Raw genomic sequence first — 25,034 nt, forward strand, 5'->3', positions numbered from 1 at the left:
GGCTCTGTCAATCTTTCTCTAACCTAAAATGCTGAGAACAAAACAACTCTTCTTCTGCTTCACCTCCACACCCCCTACCTAATTTTCACTGGAGAGGGGACAGCAACTCTGATTTACTTAAACATCTCCCAGCCAGCCAGCCAGCCACTCAGCCCTCTTAATTCACTCTGTGTTTCCAAGCTAGCTCTCACAAACTTAACTGCAAACATAAGGTTCAATATTAAAAAATAATTAAATCTGCAGAAGCAGCATTTAATAACTTTATATCACTATCAAAGTCTCTATAACAGTAAGAGCAAGGAAGAATGTTAGCAGAAAATATTACCAGAGGTTTGCATATATTCTTCTCTGCATGCATGCATGCCTAAATGCTAAAAATGAAAACTATGTCAGCAAGAGCAGATCATCTAATCACACACTTGGGAGAAAATCTATCTGGCAAAAGAGGCTGTAGGCATTTGTTTTTATGTGCTAAGCAAAATCTAACCAAACTCTTTCTATTGGCTGGAAAAAGCAGAGCCTTTGAGCAGGTCCCACAGAAAAACCAGGCCCACAGTAAAATCTTGAGCTGGTTGAGTGTCAGCCTCCTCATGGCCAAGCGAGAATGGGGCTAATGGCACTACCACCGATGCTTCCTCAACTCAAACCAATGCAGTCATGGATGATCCTCGCTGTGATATGTCTCCCTGACTATTTATTCTGTGATTTCTCAATATCTCACAGTACAGAAAGTCACATACAGCTGTGGTCAAGTGCAAGACCAGAGCAGAACATCTAAAGAATTTTCATTCCTCTCATGGGCTATTGAGTTCCAGTTGTAAGCCATACAGCACAGTGATAAGGAAGGCTTTTCAGGGCTTTTTATGGCATCTTCATTTGCCATTTCACAGGGAATGACAGTTTCAGTAAACTGATATGCAGTTAGTTTTCTTACTTCACAGTTTGGGCTTAAAGATTACTCCCACTGCATGCAAACACCGCTTCATATAATCTTCATTCATTATTTGAAAGTACATTGGGTTTTTTATTAAGTTTTGCGTTTTGTATTTTAACTTGGTTCTGAATAAAAATTTAAAAATACACAAAAAAAGGAAGCTCATTGGGTTTAGGGAAGAGCACTCCCACAACTGCTTCATCTCAGTTATTTATTCTTTGTTTTGTCCTGTAGGGCCTGGCAAATAGAAATCATTCTAGCAGGGATGCAAGACTAAATAAAATTTCCACAAGGTGTGCTGTGCGTCATACCTGTGAACAAATCATGTTTCTTTTTTCAATTCTGAAATGTTAACAGGCAAGAAGGAAATTTTAATATGGGTGATCTCTGAAGTTGCTAAATCTTACTAGACAGGATTTCATGTTTCCTCTCATGCTGAACTCTCGGTAGGGATAGAAACATTTTGTATTCAGTGCTGTCAAGAACAATAAACAATGGAAGAAATTCCATTTTAACAGATATACATTCCTCATTATAAAACAATAGAAGCTCAGTGCTCCTAAGGGAATCTCATTTTTTCCTATGCTAATTGGGCTACAAGTACTTCATGAACTCTTATGAACCCCTCTCCCAGGAGTTATCATTTGTGACACTTCAGAAGCGCTTTGAAGCAATAACCAATCACTTAATTTTCTGCTGACCTCAAATTACGGAAGAAAAAAGGTTATGGATAAAAGGGAAAGCAGAGCTCCCACAAATTCTGCAGAGCTCCAGTGTTTCAAATGAAACAACTCTCCTTGCTAGGATTTTCCTTAAATCTCAGCAACGTTAGCAATGATTTAACTCCGCTCTTCGACACAACCAACAACAGGCAAACAGGCAAGTCAGTTATGAATTGTCTCAAAGACCCAAAGGGGAAGGCTTCTAAAAATTATTTTGTTTTAAACAATTTCCTTGTGACTCTACTACAAAAAATTAGCCCTTGCACCCTTGACTATTCAGTATCCTATAGCTTCCTATTGCTAAAGCCGCTAACTGAAAGACGGTCTCTGTTCAGAAACAGTTTGCATAACAATTAATGGGTGGATGCTATTCTAATGGACTGAAGCCATGCTGAAAAGCTACGTTCTCTTACTCTCTCTTCATGCTCTATTTAAAAAAACACAAAACACACAGAAATATTATTACTATCTCATCTTCCCATGGATCTTTTCTTAACTGTCCTCACTGCAACTTGTTTCATAACAGCTTGTGCTGACATCTTTGGGTCCACATGGGGGCAGAGAGCTGCTGGAATCTTTCCTGCTCAGTGGCTGCCGCTGCCTGCCTGACTATGAGAAACAACAAACAAGCCATCCTGAAGCACTGCACAACCTTGCTTGTCCATGCATAACATGCACTTGTGCTACAACTGATGGCTATTCAAGAAATCCACACTCTCACTCAGATACGCACTGCTGAAACAGATTTCCCTGCTCATTGAATGTGTGCTGTATATTTCCTAAATGCAGAGAATATTGAAATAACACAGAGACCAGTCTCACCAAAAAAATTAAATACAAAGTTGTGGACATAAATTGTGGCTAATGGTTGCAAAATATGATTTAGTTCATGTGTGCCACTTGTCCTCCTAACTAAGTAATGCTATTCCATAAGAAGAATAGCTACATCTTGGTAAATAAAATGTGCAATAAAACATCAAATCCACAAAATGGTTTTATAATTTAAAGTTTACTTGGTAGCCACAGGAGATACAAAAGTTCATCTTGTAAGTGCATAAAATTGTATACAGGTTGTCCTCGACTTACAAGCATTAGTTTAGTGACTGTTTGAAATTACAATAGCACTCAAAAATGACCTACAATTGGTCCTCACATTTATAACCATTGCAACATCCTCACACTCACATGATCAAAATTAGGGCATTTGGCAACGGGTATGTATTGGTTGCAGCATATTGTGGGTCATGTAATAGACATTTACAACATTCCCAGATGGTTTCCAGCAAGTAAATGGGGGAAGCCATATTTGCTTAAATACTGCATGATTCACTTAACTGCCATAATTGCCTAAAATATATGAAGAATGATTGCAGGAATTGGGTATGTCTAGTTTAATGAAAAGAAGGACTAGGGTTGACGTGATAGCAGTGTTCCAATATCTCAGGGGCTGCCACAAAGAAGAGGGAGTCAAGCTATTCTCCAAAGCACCTGAAGGCAGGACAAGAAGGAATGAATGGAAACTAAACAAGGAGAGAATCAGCCTAGAATTAAAGAGAAATTTCCTGACAGAACAATTAATGAGTGGAAGAATTTGCCTTCAGAAGTTGTGGGTGCTCCAACACTGGAAGTTTTTAAGAAGAGATTGGACAACCATTTGTCTGAAATGGTATAGGACAGAGGTCTTCAAACTTGGCAGCTTTAAGACTTGTGGACTTCAGCTCCAAGAATTCTCCTGCCAGCATAGCTATTTGAGGACTCCTGGTATAGGGTTTCCTGCTTGGGCAGGGGTTTGGAATAGAAGATCTCCAAGATCCCTTCCAATTCTGATATTTCGTTATAATTCATTTAACAACTGTGGCAAAAAAGATCATAAAATTGAGCATGACTGACTTAACCGCCTTGCTTAGCAATAGAAATTCTGATTCTAACTGTAATCATAAGTCAAGGACTACCTGTACAGCTTAATGGGCTGATGGAAAAGGGACAAAATACTCAGTCCTATTTTAAAAGATAACATCTCCTTCATGTTGAATTCAGCTCCTGACAACTACACAAACACATTCATGCTATTTTCTTGAGAACAATATAGAAACAGTTTCTCATTGCCTTCATTTGGGATCCACAGTGTATGTCAAGATATACACTGCCTAATGATACTTTTAAACTGAATGACAAATCTCTGCCCTTCTTTGCAAACCTATGGCAAGCTAGGAAAATTTTCTGCAGGTTAAGAAATAACGTCAGTTTATTTGTAAGGAAATTTGCAAGGAAATTTCTTATTTGTAAAGAAAATAGGTTAAACAATTAAACAATAGGTACTTCAGTTACATAATTACAACCTCAGTAATTACTCAGCAAAATATTAATGCTTCTTGACTAATTTGTTTATAATAAAGCTAGTAAGGAATATTTATCATGTTTCTAAAACATCAGAGATTCTGTTTATGGCAAAAAGACATAACATGATGATTGCTAAGACTAGAATGTTTTCCCTAATAGCTGATTCTTCCTACTAGCATTTAGTTTCATTCTTCTTGGTTTTAATCAACAGACTGGACTTGCATAAAAGTCATCTTTAAGGGAAAGAAAAAAGTATATATTTTCCTGGGAGTCTATAAAAATGGAATCAATTATTCCTGCAACTCTCAAAAAAAGTTACATGGATTTGATATACATGTATTTCATTCTGCTTTAATTGTTTTAACATTTTATTTGTTAACCACCTTAATAATTTGGCTGGATGGAAAGGCAACAAATGCACCCAATAAATAAACAATAACACCAAGATTGGCAAATATGCAAAAATATGCAGGAAGAAAAACCAATGGGATGCTCCAAAATAGCCTAAGGACTCAGAATGCAGACTGTACTGACAATAGAGTGATTACTGCCATCGAAAAGGGAAAGGGAAATGTAGGGAAGGGAAATGTAAGACATGCCCCTCAGAAGGGCTTGGCTAAGTAAAGGACACTGTAACACTTTATTAAAGATTCCGTGGGTTAAAAGGGAAACATTTTGATGATACTGATACCTGCAGAGTAAAAGGATTTTGTTTTTAATGTTCTTCAGCTTAATAAAAAAATGTCCCCAAGGTAGAGATATGTGCACTAAAGCCAAACATGCCTGAAATATTTTGTTGCCTCGTAGCAAAAAGATCTGCACGCTGGACTGATTGATATTTCTGTCTGGTGCTCATATACAGCCTGATTCTAACTAAGCTAATTAATCATCTTTGCCCATTGAAGGCAAAAACAAAAAAGAAAGAAAGAAAGAAAGAAAGAAAGAAAGAAAGAAAGAAAGAAAGAAAGAAGAGGTGAAGGGGAGATAGCCAGAGTCTGGAAGGCTAAAAGTACTGGGGATTTAATTATTTTATAGGTTTATTTATTATATATTTTTTTTCTGCCCATATGGCACCAAGTGGGACAATTCAGAAGTAAGGGGTTTCTACTTTAACTGCACCTATCAGTTTACATGTTTTGGCCAAGTCATTCAATATTCCTTTATACAAAGGATTATTTTTAACAAAGATGTTGGATGGAATATAATACCATCACCAGATTATTCTGAAATTGTGGCATTTTGCTAAATAAATATATTCTAATATGTTTACCCTATTGGCTTGAGCTTTGGAAAGCCCCAAACATTCTCATTGATATGGAACACTAAGAATGTAAACCTTCCTCTACTTGCAGTTGATATTCCTGACAATTCCCATTTTCTCCCTTGGCCACACAATATTGTCCTCATTCCGTCCCCAGCCCATATACAGTATTAAACAGTCTTAACCTGCTTCTTTGTAAACAGGCACTGAAGGATCTTCTGTTTCTTAAGCTAACCTCATCCTATGATAGCTTCACATTTGCAAAACCTTTAGCAGTGTTTTTATATCTTGGTGTAAAAAACAGATGTGTTTTGGGCATGACCAGAGGTGTGTTTGAGGAATGTCAGAAGGCACAGATACACTCCTTCTCTTTTTATTCTAGCCAGCCTATGTCATAGCTATTTCTTTAACAGGATTCTCCATTAATACTTCCTTTCTCCATTAATACTTCCTTTCCCGAGTTCCTTTTCATATCATCACCCACCATTTTTGCAGACAATTTCTGTCCAGATGGGGTAGATTACATTCTCTGCATGCTTATGGAGGCTATGACTAGAAGGGACATGTAACTGGGACAACGTCATTTGGAAAGAAGTTAACCACATATTAACTCCTTTTCCAGGCTTTGTATGATATACTAGGCTATGGTTTCGCTGAGTGGATCTGCAGCAAACGATGGCTTCAAACTATGGTTGAACTCTTGCTTCACTGACACTTAATCTATTTAATCCATGATCTGCTTCAAGTAGCACACTAGGCTTACTCACAAGATAATTTATTATAATAGAACCAGTTTTAATTTGTGACTGAATATGTATTCGTCATTAGTGGATGTTATAAGCATAAGATTCCACCTAGCATTCTAGGACAAACCAGCAATGAATGACTCCCAAATTCGTGAAAACAAAAGTCTCTGAAACGTGCATAGGGAGTATATGGAACACTAAGACTGAAGGACTGGATAAGCATGCACTTTCTTAAAGTTGGTGTCACCACTGTAGTTTCCATTTTGCTTCAAGTTTAAACTTGCTGCTAAGAAGCTGAAGTAAGGTCGAAGATTACTGGCTGATACCCCATTAAAAAGCATCTTCAGGATACCAACTTACTGCGTTCACTTGGAAAGAAATAATTTATTCAGATCTAAAGATTGAATTCTATAATTACCCTGATCAAGATTTCGTTTGTGGCTCTTCATGACAGGATAAAAGGTTTCAGATTGAGATTATAAACAGAGTACCTAAATTAAGAATTATCACTATAACATTTTGGAAGTTCTAATTATAATTAATAACCTAGATGTCTCCATTGATAAAAAAAGAAAATGGGAGTTAGGCCAAAAAGGAATATCCTACATGGCAGAGAATTTATGTAGTATAAATTGGGATGGGTGGGTGTAAATTCATTCACTTAAGAGACAAACCTTGGAGAAAAAGTGTGTTGAATGTTATGTAATCTGTGTGTGTACAAATTCACCAGGAACCACAGTTGCCATAGGGACTGTAATTGTGACTTGGAGCCTGGATGGGTGGGTGTCTATGAGCTCGGTCTGAAGAGAGAGTCCATGATATGAAAAATCTGGAATAGAAGAAAACTTTGCTCTGGCAAAATTACTTTCCATGTGAGGTGTCCCATTCCTGGTTTTTCTTTGTTATAATGGAAGAACTGGGATCTTCAGAAATAGAGGCACATTATCAATGCCTTGTAAATGGAGGGACATTTTGTCAGATGGCTGAAGCCTAAACTGCAGATGAAGTAAACTTCTAGCCTTTATGACACCACTTTATCGATCTGGACAAGTTGTGGGTCATTGTTGGCTGCTTGATAGCCTAGCTTTTTCCTAGTCTCTAAGGACTACATAGGATACTGCTGAATCCTGAATCTCTCTGCAGAAGACAAAAGGCTGGAGAAAGGTACAATAGGTTTGAAATGGCAAGAGTTTGAGGATAAGAGGTTTGAAGAGGTTGTTTAAATTGGATAATTTGCCTACCTCAGCTGTATCATGAGTCAGTTGTGCATGGTATGGAATAATGTTTTGCAGAACTGAATTCAAACGTGTTTACCTTTGCATCTTTTAAATGAAGCCAAGTTTTAGTAATATGCCATCTGGTTAAGACAACTGCTGGACTAAAATGCTTCTATTGTAGATGTTGATGCTATTTTTTAAATGGGAAATCCACAAATGTTACAATTAAATTGTTGTTCTCCTGTAATTTTCCTAGTTATAGTCTTGATTTTTTTTCCTCCTCCAGACTCCAGAAAATCCAGCTGTTATAGAAAAAAAAAAGAATAATAGTGAAAATCTTCAGGTATGTATTACCTCAGCATTACCTTTTTTTTTTGTTTTTGAAGAGGCATGGTTTTGATATGACAGTAATGTATTAACTTAATGGGTTGATTAATGGGTGTCCCCACTTTATAAAGTCATTTGCAATTTTCTGTGTAGGTTTATAATAGATTATGAAGCACTAGGTAATAAACATCAATGTGCCCACAGATGCTGCTACTAAATGGGAATATTTGGAGTTGTAATCCAGGACACGTTATATTTTTAGATTGGGTCTGGTTTGAATTTTTTTAATTCTTTTTTTTCTTTTTCCTTTCTTCCTTACAGAAAATATAATAGTTTGTGTTCGTAGTATAACTATAGTTATTGGAAATATAAAAAATTCTTGCCACCTATTTTGTAAACATCTAATTAAAGAACTTTTATCTGTTCTTAGTATCGTTTTTTAAAAGCAGACTCCTGCTAAAATAAAACCATTGCCTGGTAAAATTATTGCACTTCTATTTCCAGTAATAATTAAACTTTCTCTTATTTTTCCCGGCCTCCCAAGGACACAGGACCAAACGGCCTGCTAATCTGTCTTCTAAACTCCATGCTGTCGGATGAGGGTAAAAAAGGTATATCATCCAAAAATAAATAAATTAGAGAATTGGTATCTGCTTAACAGCCATAGAATTGTCAATTGAATGTTCTGCATTAAGATTGTAGATCCATGGGGAACAATGGTAAGTAGCAATGGAACATCAGGGCAGAAGAGGACAAGAAAGAGAATTGTTGGAGGGGAATACAGAAGGCAGAAATTCCTTCTTCACCATACAATACTTTAAAATGTCAGAGACAATCTTAAATACTGCCTAAAATTGGAAAAAGATTTATTGCAATTAATTTTTAGATTACACTAATATACCACTGTTAATATTGTTATAGAACATAACCGGTAGTAAAGGTAAGTAGAACCCATCCCTGCTCCCTCCCTCCCAAATTCAAACATTCTTCCTCACTGGAGGGAGCAATCGTAACATTCCAGGCCATAGCCTGTTGAGACAACCAAGCTTTCCTATCTTTTCTGAAAGCCAAGAGGGAAGAGGTTATTCCAGTAACAGGAATCTAGTTATTCCCAAGGAACGGCTGCAATGAAAAAGGAACATTTCCTCAGTCCCTACAGATGGCATCCCTAAGAGAAGGGATCCAATGAACTTGTGTATCTCCAAAGCCACAAGTAGTCATTTGAATTACTGTCTTCTAGTCTTCAGTAGAAAACTACTGTTTTCTAGAATAAGCTTCAAGGGCAGTCCATGTAAAGCCTATTGCCATAATCCAATCATGTATATGCTCCCATGAGCAGCCATGACTGGTGTTGTTAAATGCTATAATGTAACCATGTGAAACTTAAGACTTACCTGTCTAATGCCTGGTCTATGGGTCTATGAAATGCATTAGCTTCATGTTTACATGGAAGGTGAGATGTTATAGTTTACACCAGTGGTGGGATTCAAGTAATTTAACAACCGGTTCTCTGCCCTAATAATTTCTTCCAACAACCAGTTTGCTAAACTGCTCGGAGAGTTAACAACCGGTTCTCCCGAACTGGTGTGAACTGGCTGAATCCCACCACTGGTTTACACCCTCCACCTTTTATGGGAGAAAATATTTCCTCAGGTTGAAGCTGGTCTGTCTTGCTTTGGGACATTCTTCCCACCAAATGATGGTCACAGGGTTTGCTTTAAATGCCATAGGTATGAAAGAACTGGGACATGTAACTGATAGTTCTGCTTCTCTTGTCTTCATATTTTTTCTTCGATATGATGTTATCCGCTTTCTTTATATATTTACTGTATGTACATGGTGTCAATTGTGCTGACAGGGCTTTCTTTTTGTTTTTTATTTCTATTAGGACCTAATCTAAGGGCTCTGTGACAGCTTGTCTCCTTTGAATGGGTCAGATATTAGGATCAACTTGGATTTGGAGGTATGTTCAGTTCTTTAGCTATAACAGACTCCTAGGCTGCCATATCTCTGGCTGAGATGGGGTGCTGACCAGCCTAATATTTAATATGACAGCAGTAACCCAGACCAGTTTGTTCAACCCTTATATGAGCTCCCGACATAAGAGGGATGAGTTGATTAGTTGTGTGGACCATGGAACAGAAGCTCTAAAAACTGAAATGGCAAGGATGGTCCTAGTGACTATGGCTGTGGCATCATGGGACATATACTGGAGGATCTCTATTTCCCTATCTTCTTGAAGCTTGGAGGTGTCTTCTCCATTCTTATTTTCCATGGTGCTACCATAGGGACTTGAAACTCAATATAAAGAATACTAAGATCATGGTATCCAGCCTTCTCAATTCCTGGCAAATAGATGGGGAAGAAATGAAGGTAGTGACAGATTTTATTTTCCTGGGCTCCAAGATCACTGCAGGTAGGGACTGCAGCCAAGAAATTAAAAGACACTTGCTCCTGGGGAGGAAAGTTATGGCAAATCTAGACAGCATTCTAAAAAGCAGAGACATCACCATGCCAACAAAAGTGCGTATAGTCAAGGCTATGGTTTTCCCAGTTGCAATGTATGGCTGTGAAAGTTGGACCATAAGAAAGACTGAGCACCGAAGAATTGAGGCCTTTGAACTATGGTGCTGGAGAAGACTCCTGAAAGTCTCTTGGACTGCAAGGCGATCAAACTGGTCAATCCTAGAGATCAACCCTGACTGCTCTTTAGAAGGCCAGATCCTGAAGATGAAACTCAAATACTTTGGCTACCTAATGACAAGGAGGGATTCACTGGAGAAAAGCCTAATGCTGGGAAAGATTGAGGGCAAAAGAAGAAAGGGACAGCAGAGAATGAGGTGGATGGATGGAGTCACTGAAGCAGTAGGTGTAAGCTTAAATGGACTCCAGAGGATGGTAGAGGACAGAAAGGCTTGGAAGAACATTGTCCATGGGGTCACAACGGGTCAGACACGACTTCACAACTAACAACAACTAGTTAGGTTTTGAGATGATAATGTTTGAGGGAAAACAACCCAAAAGGAGTCCACCACCATACTGAGCTCTCTCCACCAGCATCCAGCCTGCCTTTCCTCTGGGACTTTGTTGAATACCTCAAGGAAGGAGAGACACAAGGTAGAATGGCTGGCCAAAGAATATCTCTGCTGCCAAATAATCTTTTAGCAGATCCAAAAGGGAAGCAATTTTGCTTCTTTGAGGCTTAGAACATTGTCAGTCCTACAGGATAGGGTTGATAAGAAAGCCAACTACACAGGAATATTAGAGTTAGACAGTATTTTATTGAAATTGCCTATATTAACATAATCTTGCAAACCTCATTGTATTCTACTGTACATCTCCTCCTTCTTATACCCCAGTGAATCAGGGAGGAGCCTGCTTGACTCTCTTCCAGATATTATCTTGTTTCCTAAGTCTAAAGGAATGTTTCAGCCCTCTTTGTTTATGTAATATTTCTTGCCTATTTCCTTCAAGATCATCTCTCTGACACTCTATTAGTATTGCAGATTGTTCTGACATGCTTCAGGAATTCTGATTTTTAGAGCATTCAGATTGATTTAGAACTGGCTGTGGTTCGTATTCATTGTCTAGAGACAGCTCTATCTTTTCCCTGTCTCACTGATTCTGAAAGGAGATATCATGGGCAATGATGTGAAGACTGTGTGCATCTCTCTCCATTTGGTTGGCTGGTCCATTTATAAGGATGACACAGGCTTGAGCCAATTGGTTGATAGAAGTTCTTGGTGAAGGAGGACACTTGACATAAGGAAGAAAGATGAGAGTTGCCCAACTTAATACGCTGTAACCTTCCTGGGGATCTCTGGGAGATTTGAGGGGAAGGCTGCCTGGAGTAACTACTTGCTACTGTTCATTCAGTGATGAGTGGTGATAGGATTGGACAATTGGTGCTTCTATCTATTCTGATACTCTTACTTTGCAGCTCCTGTAAGGAATAGCAATAGGCCTTCTTATGGCTGTCATGGATACATGGGACACACATGTAGCCCACACTTTATAAACTATAGTGTTGGTTGAGGAGAATGTGAGGAAGAAGCAAAAGGGCACACAGGAGTATCTCCGGAAGGAAGCCTCAGGGATCACAAAGGTCTCTAAGTCTGCATCTCCAGACAGCCAATCATTGGTTCAGTAACCATGTCGGGGAAATGAAAAATTATCTGTCAATATCAAAAGAATCCTAAGTGGAATTGCTGGGAATCCACGTTCTCCAGAGCAGGATAAGGAGACATCTCCTTCCACAAGAAGCATCATCAAAATGTTGATGTAACTAACATTTGAGGTCTTTACTGGTTCAAAGCAGCAATTTGTCTAGTGTACCCTCTGTTAGAGATCTAATATATACTAAGCCTGGTATCACCTTGAAAGTAGGCTTGTTTCTGTTAAAGGCTTTCCATAAAACATTGGTGTTGTCTTCTTTACCTGTTATCATTTTGAAAATGGATCCAGCTTTTTTTCTGCCCCTATCTATTAAAGCACGAGTGTCCAAACTTTTGACTTGCCTGGGCCATAGAGACTAAAGAGAAATTGTCTTGGGCCACATATAAAATATATATTATAGTTAAAGTATATAAAACATCACTAAAAATCACGTAATAATGTTAACAATTTCCAATCATATGGGTCTGCATTACTGTAGCACATGGGCCCTGGCTTGGACATACTCATTTTAAAGTCTCAACTATTTTTTAAAAAATTTGGTAAAACTTAGACTTAATCACTGTATATAAAGTTTGGTACTTTGAAAAGTTTTGTTATTTATCATTTTGAAATTATTTTAACATTGCTGTGGGAATGCTGAATTACATCTCCACTCCAGAACTTGTCATTTGAGATTAGTGTGCCAAGTTTTGTGTGTTTCTCTTTGTGCATGTTCAGGTGTGTATGAAAGCTGAATATGGAAAAATAGACAAGCACTGTGGTTAACAATGAAATCTAAGCCTTCTTTATAATAGATTAATTATGATTGATTTGTTTTATTTAAATCCTATAGATTTAATGAGCCTATTCTAGATAGGGCTAAATTGTGAATTTCATCCTAGTAAAATAATAAAGGTTGAATTTTTGTGATGGCATTTATATTCCTCAATAAATTTGTTCTGGTTTTTTTAAAGCTATGTATGTAGAATTAAATTTGAAAGAGCTTCTGCTGAGGCATGTGCAAAAAAAGTAAAATGAATGAACGTTGGAAATTTGCCATATAAAAATAAAAGCTCAGATAATTATATAGTAAGGGTTGGATATAAGCCAGTATAAAAAAAGAAACATTATAGGGGTAAAGGTTAAGAGAATATAGTTTAAAATGAAAAGTTACTCCCTGAAAGTGTATTTAGCTGGGGAAAACAAGGTTACCTAATTTATACAATGCACTTAGGCTATGGTCTGTTTAATTATAGTTTATTATATCACCATTGGGTAGGATTCCCAAATATGCTGAACCATCAACTTGGTTTAAAAATTACAATGGGCAGGCTCACATAATAAACTCTGTCAAAACCAATCAAACCACATTATGCGTTAATGTGATATATGAACCCAGGACATGCATTAAGAACTAAATGCTTATTTAAGTTATATATTTAAGCATTTGCATTTTACCAGTAGAAAAACAGCTCTACCTTCTATGACATTAATTATTGTATATATAATTTGTTCATTTCGTAATCTTTTCTCTAGCAGTAGTCTCAATCCCAAGTCTTCTGTATGTTACAGGAACCAAGATATAGAGTTTCTAAAAAGTCGGAGTTTATGGATTTTTTTTTGCAGGGGGGAGCAATGATTTTACAGTGGAGGCAGATGTTCTCTGTCGTCTGTTTGAAAAGTTTTTAAAACCGTGTTAATAGGGAGTTCTATAGATACAAGTCTGAAATGGAACCGGCATATTATATCACTAGAAGTTTACCTCTTTAATAACTTACACACTTTCTGAGAGGCCCATAAATCTGATTCTGCAATGTTTTACCATGGGATGCCATCTAAGCCCCCAAATTGCAAGGCAACCTAACAGCACAGTCTGAAACAATTTCAAAAAGAGAGAATGCATGTTTGAAGATACCTAAAATGCATTCAGCACCACTCTTCTCGTAACCTTAAAAATCTAATCATGGGATGTCCTTTCATGTTTTTCATCAGGAAATTCCTGGTTCATGCATCTAAACTTTACTTACAAGTCATCCTGACACCAATGGGAAACAGGGCCTTCTCCAAGACTAAGTTTTCTGAGTAGTCAGGAAACTCTGTGGGCTTAAAGGTTTTTTTGCCCCTGTGTGTGGCCAATATCTGCCACCAGAAGAATGCTGGCCAATGGTGCTTTCTTTGTAGGGAATCTCAAGAATGGACTGGTGGATTCCCTCCCTTCCATCAAATGCCACTAGCTACAGGAAGGAAAGAATGGCCCTGATAGACAATACCTTGGAATCAAAGGGGACAGTGCAAGCCCGCACCAGCTGAAAATAGTCAATAGGTGCCAGGATGATCCCACTGAGGGTCACTGGAGTGACCCCACACCACCATATCCAATTACACCCCTAGCAAAACTGCCATGGATTTTTGCCTGCGTAAAAGGAAAAAGCACCCACTCAACTAAGGACCACATGAAGCAGCTTGAGATTCAGTTTGGGGATGAGATGAAGACAATGTCATGAGGACATGGCAGGAAAAAAAAAAGAGATTTCTGGGCCAGGTTTGATCTGGGGTTAGATGTGACTGTGGAAAAGCCCCATTCAAATATAACAGAAATCTTTTTGTAATAGAGCAAAACTTGCCCTGCTTACTATAAAAACCCAACAGAAACATTTTAGAAGCACCTTAGCCCTCTCTTATTTTTGTTTCTTAGCAACTGGTAGTCAGGCATATTGTCTCTGAACATGAAAGAAGCATGCAGTTTGATTACTTAAAGGTTGTGCTTAAAATCAAGAGCCAGGGTAAAGAAAAAGGTGTTGAATTTCAATGAGAAAAATGGATTTCAATGAGAAAAGTCAAGATGAAGTCCAGGTTCAAGTCACTGGATTGCTTTTGGCTGGTCAACTTACCTCCCCAGGTTGTTGCTGGCAAAATAAGAGGAACTCCACTAAATATGCTGCTGTTAGCTTCCAGACAAAAGGTAATTTACAGGGAATATAGTAATAATATATTTAATAAAATGTCTTATTGGTTGCTGCAGATTAGGGGGAAAGTAATTTCACTATTAATTTAGCTAACAGGGTAGAACTTTTAAAGTCTTGTGTTGATGTGTTTGATTTTTAATATCATGAGAAATAAGCTTATATCATATATACTGTACAATATCTGAATAGATACGTTTGCAGTATGATAAGAGGTTTACACATAAATATAATGTAGTAATTTGATAAAGGATTAAATATCTGGAATCCAGCAGAAAGAAAAGTTTGTGGAAGTGTGGAATTTAAGATGTTCTCAGGTATCACGTTCATTTAGCAGTGATGTCTTACTGAATTCAGTGGAGAATAGAATTATACTATTAATTATATCACATGATTCATAAAACAATTGTAAAAATCCAGCTCTCATTTGTCAAAGTATACATACTTAGCTGCATAATTGTTGATTCATAGCATCATCGTGATGGTCATATTTTTGCACTAGAAATGTGTACATATGCATCCAATGCCTAAATAAATAAATAAGAGGACAGGACTTGCAACTTTTGCAAAGCTGACTCAGGGCCCAAGAAGATAAAAGTAGATGTTGCTTTTGAATGTAACTTTAAAAAAAAAATAATCACCCAAACTTGATTTTTCAAAAATATAATGAGATATATGACACTTGATAATATTAATGATTGTTAAGTAGTGTCAGTTTGGTGTAATGGTTAAGTACCAGGCTAGTCCTTTTGTGTGTGTCCTTCTAGTCCTCCCATAGGCCCAAAACCAGCTAGGTCAGTGGCCCCCAGGCTTTTGGGCACCAGGGACCCGTTCCGTGGAAAACAATTTTTCCACGGATCAGGGTAATGGTGGTTCCACGCATTACCTAGATGCTGTGCATGCTCAGATGAAGCTTCGCTTGCTTGTTCGGCCCAGTTCCTAACAGGCCACAGACCAGTACCAGTTCAGGATTCCATGGCCTGGGGATTGGGGACTCCTGAGCAAGGTAACCTTGGACCACTCACTCTCTCCTGGCTCTAGGAAGGAAGCAATGGCAAATAACTTCTGAAAAACCTTGCCAAGAAAACTGCAGAGACTAGCCTAGTCAGTTGCCAGGAGTAAAAAAATTGACTTGAAGGTGTGCGTGTCTGCTTGTACACTTTCACACACAAAAATCCAGTCTGGCTAGTTTAGTCTCCATTGTTATTAAACCTCTGCTATCGTTTGCCTGAAATAGGTAAATTTAGGAAGCCATAGAATTAAGAAAACATATGCTAGAATAATTATTTCAGTTTTTTTAAAAAAATGTCTCAAGATTCCCCGGTTTTTACTCCCGAGTCAGTGAGCAGAGCCACCTCTGATGCCCTCCGCTGAAATACGTGAACATCGCTCATCCTCTCTGCCAAACCTCTCGCAGCGGTTCTGCTGGGTTCAATGGTTTTGCATTGCAGATGTGACATCGGCAGGCACTGGCGATTACAGTGTTTGTTAGCAAACTTTGTGCATGTGTGCAACGATGAAAACAGCGGGCGGGGGTGGGTGGGTCGGCTTCTAGTGGTGTTTTTTTTCTCCCCCCCCCTTTTTTTTTTCCCAGCGAGCGCTATTAATCGGCTGTTGACGAGGAACTAGAAGCAGAAGGAACAAAAACAAGACGCTGGCCCTTTAAATTTCCGAGGGAGGGCCCAAGGATCTGTAGGATGACATCAGTGGGTTTGGCCGTGAGATTCAATGGAAACTCAATGAGCGAGCGCTCCGGCTGTACACTGGGAGAGAGAGGCTGGAGGGGAAGGAGGGAGGCGGTTGAGCAGGCAGAGCACGGAGAAAGAGGAAGCGGCGGTAGCAGCGCAGCACTGGCTACGGCGATCAGCCTCCCTTCCCAATCCTCCGTCATCCTCCCCCCCCGGCTTTCCCTCCCCCCTGACAGCCCCAGGAGCAGCAGCGGTAGGGAGGCTCCTTCGAGGCGGGGTAAGTATTGAGGGGCTCCGGGCAAGTTTTGAGGTGCAAATCCGGGGGGAAAGGCGGCCCCCACCGCCTCTTTGTGTTTTTTTTTTTTTTTTTTGGTTGAGAGAGGAGGGATTAGGCGGGGGAGGGGAACGACGCTTACCCACAGCGGTGCGGCCGTCGTCCGGGGGAGGGAGGTGAGTCTCAGCGACTGTGGGGGGGGGGGAAGTGGGGGGGGGGAGAGATGTTTGTTTTGTTTTCGGGTTTTTGGATGAAGACAAAGGATCGTAGGGCACCCCCCTCCCGCGCCTGAATTTCAGGATGGGTTCCCCTGCTCTTTCTCTCGCCTGTCCCTTCTGATAGGTAGAAAGAGACCCGATCCTTTTCTTCTCAGTTGATTCACCGGAATGGGGGGGGGGGTGAGTTGAGATCGCCACCGTGATCCATTTGGGGGAAGAGAAAGGGGGGGGGACACTATTGTTTTTCTTCCATTCTGCTTCCACATCTGGTGATTTCCAAATAGCCAGCACTGAGACGGGTGTCTCCCCCACTTTGCCAACCCCCGAATCTGTGCTTTTTATTAAAGGGGAGAACCAATTAGTAACCAGCATTGTGTTCCTAAAAGTGCTGCCTTTGGCAAATAGGGTGTGTGTGTGTGTGGTGTGAGGGGAGATGTTATTGTAAATAGCCATCTCCTTTTGTGCACAGACACAAGGCTGGGTATTGGGGAGGGGGGGGGGAGGATAGCAAAGGGAGCTTCCGTCTCTCTCCTTCTCTTCTTCAGCATTTCTTCTAAATTAATATTGCTGCTTAGTGTAGCGGCTCAGAGCCTAGCAATAGGATGGTACAGTCTAGCAAATGTTAAGTTTTGTGCTATTTCTCACGGACTGCTGCCCTGTTTTCCCCCCCTCCCCCTTTCAATTATTTTGGCCCTAAACATATAAATATAATATGAACAGTGATTTAATTCTAAATTGTGCCTATAGCTAAGTGAGATGGTCTGATCAATTTTTAAATTTCTCCTTTTAATGCTTGGTTTTATTGTATTGTTGATTTGTTGCCTTTAGCTCCTTCCTTTTTGATAACAGTTCAAAGGGGGTGGGAGGGGAGCAAGGATCTTTGTTCTGGCACATTAAGATTTTTTTTTTTAAAAAAAAGATGGCATCGTATTTATCATTTCTCCTCTTATATTTGAAGCTATATAAAAACCTGCCTTCCATAGTCCTGTCTTCTAACCCAGTAGCATTATTTATACATTAAGTTTAGCTAATGTGGAGGTACTTTAATTTACAATCATTGTTTGAAAGTGTGGGTGGATTGCTTACCTGTAGATTCAGCACTGTAGTGAGATGTGTGGGGCCTGTGTGTATATGGGAAAGAAGAATGTAATTGTTTATGTAATATGATTTATATTTATATAATGCATGAGGTTGTGTGTGCTGGAGGTAGTTTTCTGAGTAACAGAAAAAAGGGGATAGTTGTATTTTATAATCATCTGTTCATGCAGAGTATATGCTTTGTTAAGCTGATGGGTGGAGAGATGAACCCAGAAAAGATTGAATTCTTCATTAGACTGGCTGGTTCATTTTGGAAAAAGCAGACAGAACTTGCTTTTTATTAAAAAAAAATATACCTTAAATTGTAGCAAAGATCTCAGACTGGAAGCAATCTATTAATGAGTGGCGTGGGAGCAAAATTTTCCAGTTTTAACTGGACTTTAGACTTCCCCATGAACTGTGTTTGCTGCCTTCGTAAACTCTTTTCCTAAGATTCTGTCTTATTAATATTACAATCCAAAGCACCCTTACTCGAAAGTAAGTAAGTCTACTATATGGGGAGGCACTTGGGATTCTTTGTGACTGATGGTAAGAAATGCTTGTGAACTCTCAGCTCCTTCCTAATTCATTGGTGGTTCTCTTAATATATAATAGTGCTTTTTTTTAAAAAAAAAAAAACAGTTTGGAGGTGACTTAGCTGGAAATGCTCCTCTAAAACTGTGTTAGATGGCTCACATCTAAATTGTAAGTGCTTTTCCAAGAAGATGCATGGTCATACTAGCTGAAAAAAATGCAGTGGCGGGATGGGCCTCCAGTGACCTGAACCATGATTTTCTGTATGTTATGGGTTGCAGCATGATTAGCGCCTGGACTCCGTGTTCTTTACCCCTGGATCATGCTTTCAGAAATAATGGTAGGGAAATCTTGAAAACTCTTCATCTTTGGAGATCAGACATTTCCAAAGTAATTTGTGTTAGGTATTGCTCTTTCCAGTTTATCTGTTAATTGTATTATAGTTTTAGGAATATAACTTGGATGAGTCAAAAAACATATAGCTTATGACCAATCCGTATGGGGAGGAGGAGAAAATGCTTGGTCTTTTTTGATGTTTAGGTTTGGATGGGCTTTGTTAAGCAAAATTACCTCCTTGTTTTAACATTTGCCCCTTCCAAGCAGCTTACTCCACAAGAGCAAAGAATGCATTAATCAACATGTGTTACATAAATTAATTGTATGGCAGCATCCTCTAAAAGGAGCCATGGTCTCTCCTTCCCTCCTTCAGACAGATCCAGGTTACTTGAACAGGGAGAAAGCACAAGATGGTGGCCATCAGGGAATATTGCTGGGGAGCCTCCAGAACTCCATTTGGTACAGGCCTATGCAAAGAGATTGCTCCTGCCATATGCACCAGAGGTGGTAAGGCTCAGATTTGGCTAGATCTCATGTTAATGAGTATGCTTGGAAAAAAAATCAGCAATGGGCCTATTGTCAAATTTTAGAAGCATATGCATTTATGACCCCAACTAAGTTGTAAATAATGTGGCAAAATGCAATGAAGTAATTTGACCTCTTTATGGGCAAGCATGGAAGGAATAATTGTAGAGTAGAAGATGTGTATATTTGGGGAAACAATTTCTATATTTCCCAACCCTACTTGGTCTCATCCAATAGTTGAGAAAGACTCTGCAGGACCCGTCACTGTTGCAATATAAGTATATTAGAATGATTTTTCTGAAATGGGCTAGTCATTAGGTTCTCTTTTATGAAATTTATGCCAGAAATTATCATGATGATCATCAATACATGAGTTTACAGAATAAATCTATTGCATGAATTTCTGTGAGGTTTGCTGCAATAAAAAAAGATTGTGGCTGATCATGGCTTTGGATTTAAGCTTACTTTGGGGACTGGGTTGTACTCTAACTTATTTTTTTACCCTTTTTCCACAAATTGTTGATTAGGGCACTGATTGCTAAACTAAAATGTTAAATGTCTTACCACTAGGTCAGGAAACTGAGTCTACATATCTTATATCCAGGAGTTTCCTAAGTGTAAGGCACTATATCCAAGGATTGAAATATTTTTTATAGAGGACATCTAAGAATGAACTTGGATCTTTTTGGTATGTACTCCTCTAACTTTACCCTGCCTGTCTTTTGTTTTATTTCCAGCGCATCTGAATCATGGAGCTTCGAGTGGGAAACAAATATCGGCTGGGGCGAAAAATTGGTAGTGGATCCTTTGGAGATATTTATTTGGGTGAGTTTCTTGTTACTGTAGACTTGTTATCTCAGACTAAGGAACTCTGGTATCCTGGAGAATGGAATGTACGCTGCTGCTCTTTTCAAAGTTATTTTCTGTTAACGTAACATAAATAAGAGCAGAGTAGACCAAAATCTTTGTTCCTGCTGGTTTCCAGTTGCCATCTGAGAATACCAACAGTTAGATGCTGAATAGTTTGGAGTACACATGCTTTAAAATTGTAAAAACATTTTGACTTGTTTGTAGTAACTTGGTAAGAAAACTCCCCTTTATTAATAGATATATAATATCTTTTTCTGGATAGCTAATATTGTTTCTTATAAAACATTATTAATAGTCTTAGGGCTTATAGTAAGGGTTTTAAAAGGGGGATGAGATAGAAAAATATTTGAGACATTTGGCCATTCTCAGTGTAAAAGCTGTTGATTGTACCATCTGGCATATAACCAACAAAGAATAGTAAACTTGGGAATTGGTGGTTGCCACCCCAGTAGCAACATGCAGGCTGATTTGAGAAATTATTTGTCTCATGTAGTTTAGAGTGCTTGCTCAGCATATTACAGAACCAGAGGAAGGAAGTTGGATATTTAGGGCATGCTTACTTCCTGCATTGTGTTGTTTGAAAGGGAGACAGAACAAGGGGCGTTTGTACTCTTATGGATTTACCTTAAATAACTTATATCAGAAACTTGGTCATCCATTTTAAAAACGTATGAAGCTTTCAGTGAAATCTGAACAATCTTTACTCTTTATGCTGCTGAGGTTAATAAAGTTTTTTAACTATGCTTCTCTCCATTTGTATGTGTTGGACTACATTTTTTGTTAGCATGGCTGTAGACGCTTTTCAGAGATTAACTGAGTTACAATTAAAAATACCTGGAGAGTACCAGGTTAAAGAAAGCTGCAATCTTAGGGGTGTAGGGGTGCTACCTATGGAGTGTTCAGTAACACGATGCCTCTACATTAGACTCCTTTGCACCAGTTGGCTTTCCCAGCCTCCAGCCACACTGTATCGTGTTGCAGTGCTTCCTGGCATTGTTACAAGATTCTTCACCTTTACTGTTTTTTGAAGTTCTTCAGTATGGCAACTTGTGGTTATTTCCTTCTCGACTGACCCGTCCTTTTTTATTTGTATGTAATTCATGTTATGTTTTGTGGAGCTGATTTTATTCTCAGTAGAACTTTTAAAAAGCTGTTGCACAAAATTTTAGAAAACATGATAAATAGTATAAAGACAGACTTTGTTAGGTTAATGTGTAGACAAAAGGAAACATACTATCTCTTAGACATACTTTGTTTGATTCTGAAAACGCAAACTTCTCTATAAACTTAATGGAACATCTTACCCAGTAAACAACATATAATATACTGAGATATTTTGATTATGTTGGACGTAGGTTTATGTGTGAAGAGCCTGTTAAAACATATGCCTCTGCTGAACTTTCTTCCCGTTTCTTCATTACTTTGTCTTTTTGTTTTAGAAAATTAACTTCCATTTATCTAAAAATCTGTGTCCAGGTAGGTTATCTTCTGTCTCAAAGGCCCAGTTTATTTCTTCTGCCATTTGCCATGCCATGGTACAGTAGTGAACCACTAAATATATGTCCTTCCTTCTTTGCAAGTTTAGCTTTTGCTAATTTGTTCTTATTTTTGAATGACCCTGTGAAACATTTTATGAAAGCGTTTTGATTGAAGCCTATTGCAGTGGAAATGATGGGTGAGGATTAGGACTTTCTCTGGGGTTTGTCCCATCACTATGCAACACTGCAACACTGGCCTGCTATAAAAACTGATCCTGAAGTGGCTTTTATAGCAAACTTTTACAAGTTTAAAAAACTTTAAAATATTATTAATTGGATTATGAATTGTGTTTTATCTAACCTCCCCTAGTTACTGTGAGAAGACAGTAGAACCTCATTTTTTTACTGACCCTTATTCAGCAAACTTCCAACAGAGACCAAATTTTAGTTCAAACTTCAACCTCAAACTGAAATAATCCAGGTAATTAATGTTTAAGTTGTTTGTATCAGTTCACATCCTTTGCATAATTAATGCAAATATATAATCACAGAGATGATATAAACTGGCACAAATTATGTAAATTGCTTCAATTAAATACATTTGAATTTGCTGGACACTTTCCCCCTCCAATTGGCCTGTTAATTTACTAAATCATATAAGCAGTAAGTACAGACCTTCGTACTTGGCCGAATACTATTGATATTAGCAAAGGGTTTTTTTTTATTGCCAGGAGGAAATCTCTATGTTTGTCAAGCTGCTTGTATACTTGTACACTGCTGAGTTCAGTTCATTTCTTCCAAGACACCATGGTTTTCTGCTCATAGTTCCATGGTTTTGTTTCCAAAGTTCTTGGGGGGGGGGTGGAGTAATGTCATTTAAGTTAGTGGTCCCCAACCTTTCCACCTTGGGGACCTGGTATGTGGAGGTGGCATGTGAGTGGCAGGTGCAGGTGTGCGCACAGCTCCAATGGAGTTTCATGTGTAAACGGAAGGTTTTGCACTTGCGCGAGTAGAGGGCACTTGAGCAGAGGATGCTTGTGCTGACATGGAGGGGTCAAGTTTCCTTTGCTCACACGAGTGGAGCTTCTCGTGTAAGCACAAGGGCCCACCACTTATGCAAGCGGAGCTTGGCATGTGCGTTTGCCCACCACTTGTGCAAGTGGAGCTTGGCATGCGTGCACTTGTCCATCACTCATGTGACCCGGCTTCAAATAGGCTGCGGCCCAGTAGTGGGCCGGGGCATGGGGAGCCCTGATTTAAGTAATGTAACTTAAATGACTTGCAGGCCTTTTTTTTTTTTTTTTTTGGTAAAAGCTCAGCTTCACCGTGTATGTTAATACATGGCTGTTATTGATGTAGGGTTTATATCGTACAGAATATAAAACTGGATGTTGGCCATTGGGACAATAAATGCAATGGTTATGTTTATTGCTTCCACTATGGTTGTATCGGGTATCCTGTGGATGCTGCTTTATTGAATTTTTACTAAAGGGTATACTAGATTGTGCAGGAATCAAGAGTAGTGCTACATATCTAATTTCAGTGTAAGAAGCTGAATTTAGACAAAGATTGAATACCTGTTGCTAATAGTTTTAAATTATTTTATTTACTGCAGATTCGTATTTCAGTAACCAAAGTGCTCTGGGCAACTCAAAATAAAACTTGTAGATCTGCCTACCTTATGTGTGATGAAGTGGACTTCAACTCCCATAATTCTCAACAACAAACTTTTTGGATGTACAGTTCTGTGAGTTGAAGTCTATAGCTGGGGGTTGCCAAAACTGGGAAACTATTTTATGCCCCCACATTTTAAGATGAAAAATGTGTCTCTGATAGGAAATATTATAAATTCGTATGCAAAATTTCTTATTAATATTGAATGAGAAAAATTTAAATAGAAATCTAGGTGCTGGCAGGTTTGTGAATTCAAAAGAGCATCTCAGGATAAATCAGTGGCAAGCAACTTCCACATCATGCTAAGAAAATTGCAGGAATGTCTCCATATAAGTTAGCAGGGGTGAAGACAAATATGCATTATTTAGGTCTTTGTTTTGGTTTATTTTAGATTCACTCTCAGTTATCCTATTGTATGTTTGAAGAATGTAAAGGCTATTGGTTTCCCGAAGAACAGTGAGTTCTGGAAAGCTTCAAACATCATTGTTTGAGTAGACAAGTTTGAGTTTTCCGAAGATCCAGATTCATCCAGATTCACCCAGTAATTACTTCAGCTTCATCCTGATCTGATTATGGAATAACTGAACAAAATGTTTTCTTACTGTAAACTTGCTTTTTGCTATTCTAATTTTGTGTTTCTTTGTACAAAAATATGACTTCTCAAACATATTTCATGAAATAAGTATTATTTAGCCGTGTTCTCGGTATTCCAACCTGGATCTCTGATTCTGATTCATGTGAGTTAACCTGGGTCATACCCAGTGGTGGGATTCAGCCAGTTCGCACCACTTTGGGAGAACCGGTTGTTAACTTTCTGAGCAGTTTGGCAAACTGGTTGTTGGAAGAAATCATTAGGGCAGAGAACCGGTTGTTAAATTACTTGAATCCCACCACTGGTCATACCTCTTGCTGGGGAAGAATGCCAGTGGAAGCATCCTGGACTGGTAGACTGATGAGACCGGCCTCCATTGGACTGGACATCTCCTAAGTCTCTCTTGAATTCTCTGATTCTATTGTTGAATGGCTTTTGTAAACAAATGTCTGGAATGTGGATACTTTGCTTTCAGCAGTGAAGTTTGTTTGGTTTTAGGCTTATGTGAGGAGTACTGGTGGACTAATACGACAGAGGAGGTGGTGGTGGGGATATAGTTCTCAGAACAGAATCTGATGCAACATGAAAAAAAGCAGCATTGGATCAAAGGAAGAATTTAATAGGAGTTGGTTTAATTCTGCATTAACGTCATCATCATGGAGGCCTAGGTTGCTCCTCTACTAAGCTGTTTGAAAAAACAACAACCAGTGAGCCAAAGGCAGCTTAGCAATGCATGCTGGTGATATCTGCTTGGACAGTTCCTGATTGCTTGTACCTTCTTCAGGCAGAGGATCCATTCCCTTTGTTTCTTGGCCTGTTAATTCTGTCTCTATGCCTGACTTCACCCATCTGTTCTAGTCCTCCCTTTCCTTTGCCATTCAGTAACAAAAAATGACAGGGGGGTGGGTGGGGATGGAGAAGGAGAAATGTCATGGCTCCGTTGTGGAACACTAGTAAATGTTTGTGTGTCTGCTAACTTGCCTGTGCATCTGCATTTCTGCAGTGGTGAGGCACACCATTTTTACTTACATTGGTGACATTATCTTCTATAACATTGCCAACTTCAACATGTACACGGACTGGTCGGCTACGCATATATTTGA

At 38.8% G+C, this 25,034-nt stretch overlaps 1 protein-coding gene across 1 annotated transcript in view; it reads left to right on the forward strand.

Annotated features, from left to right (window-relative positions):
- Positions 1–16,447: 16,447 nt before the first annotated feature.
- The window catches only part of CSNK1E (casein kinase 1 epsilon), a 53,237-nt gene continuing 44,650 nt past the window's right edge, over positions 16,448–25,034 (forward strand). The window contains exons 1-2 of the mRNA XM_070948099.1: positions 16,448–16,630; positions 20,055–20,142. Of these exons, the coding sequence (XP_070804200.1) occupies positions 20,067–20,142 (76 nt within the window). The 5' untranslated portion in view covers positions 16,448–16,630; positions 20,055–20,066. The remainder of the gene's footprint in view (positions 16,631–20,054; positions 20,143–25,034) is intronic.

The sequence above is a fragment of the Pituophis catenifer genome, unplaced genomic scaffold (assembly GCF_029215685.1).
Source record: "Pituophis catenifer annectens isolate HBS135680 unplaced genomic scaffold, rPitCat1.0.hap2 SCAF_7, whole genome shotgun sequence".
NCBI lineage: Eukaryota > Metazoa > Chordata > Lepidosauria > Squamata > Colubridae > Pituophis > Pituophis catenifer.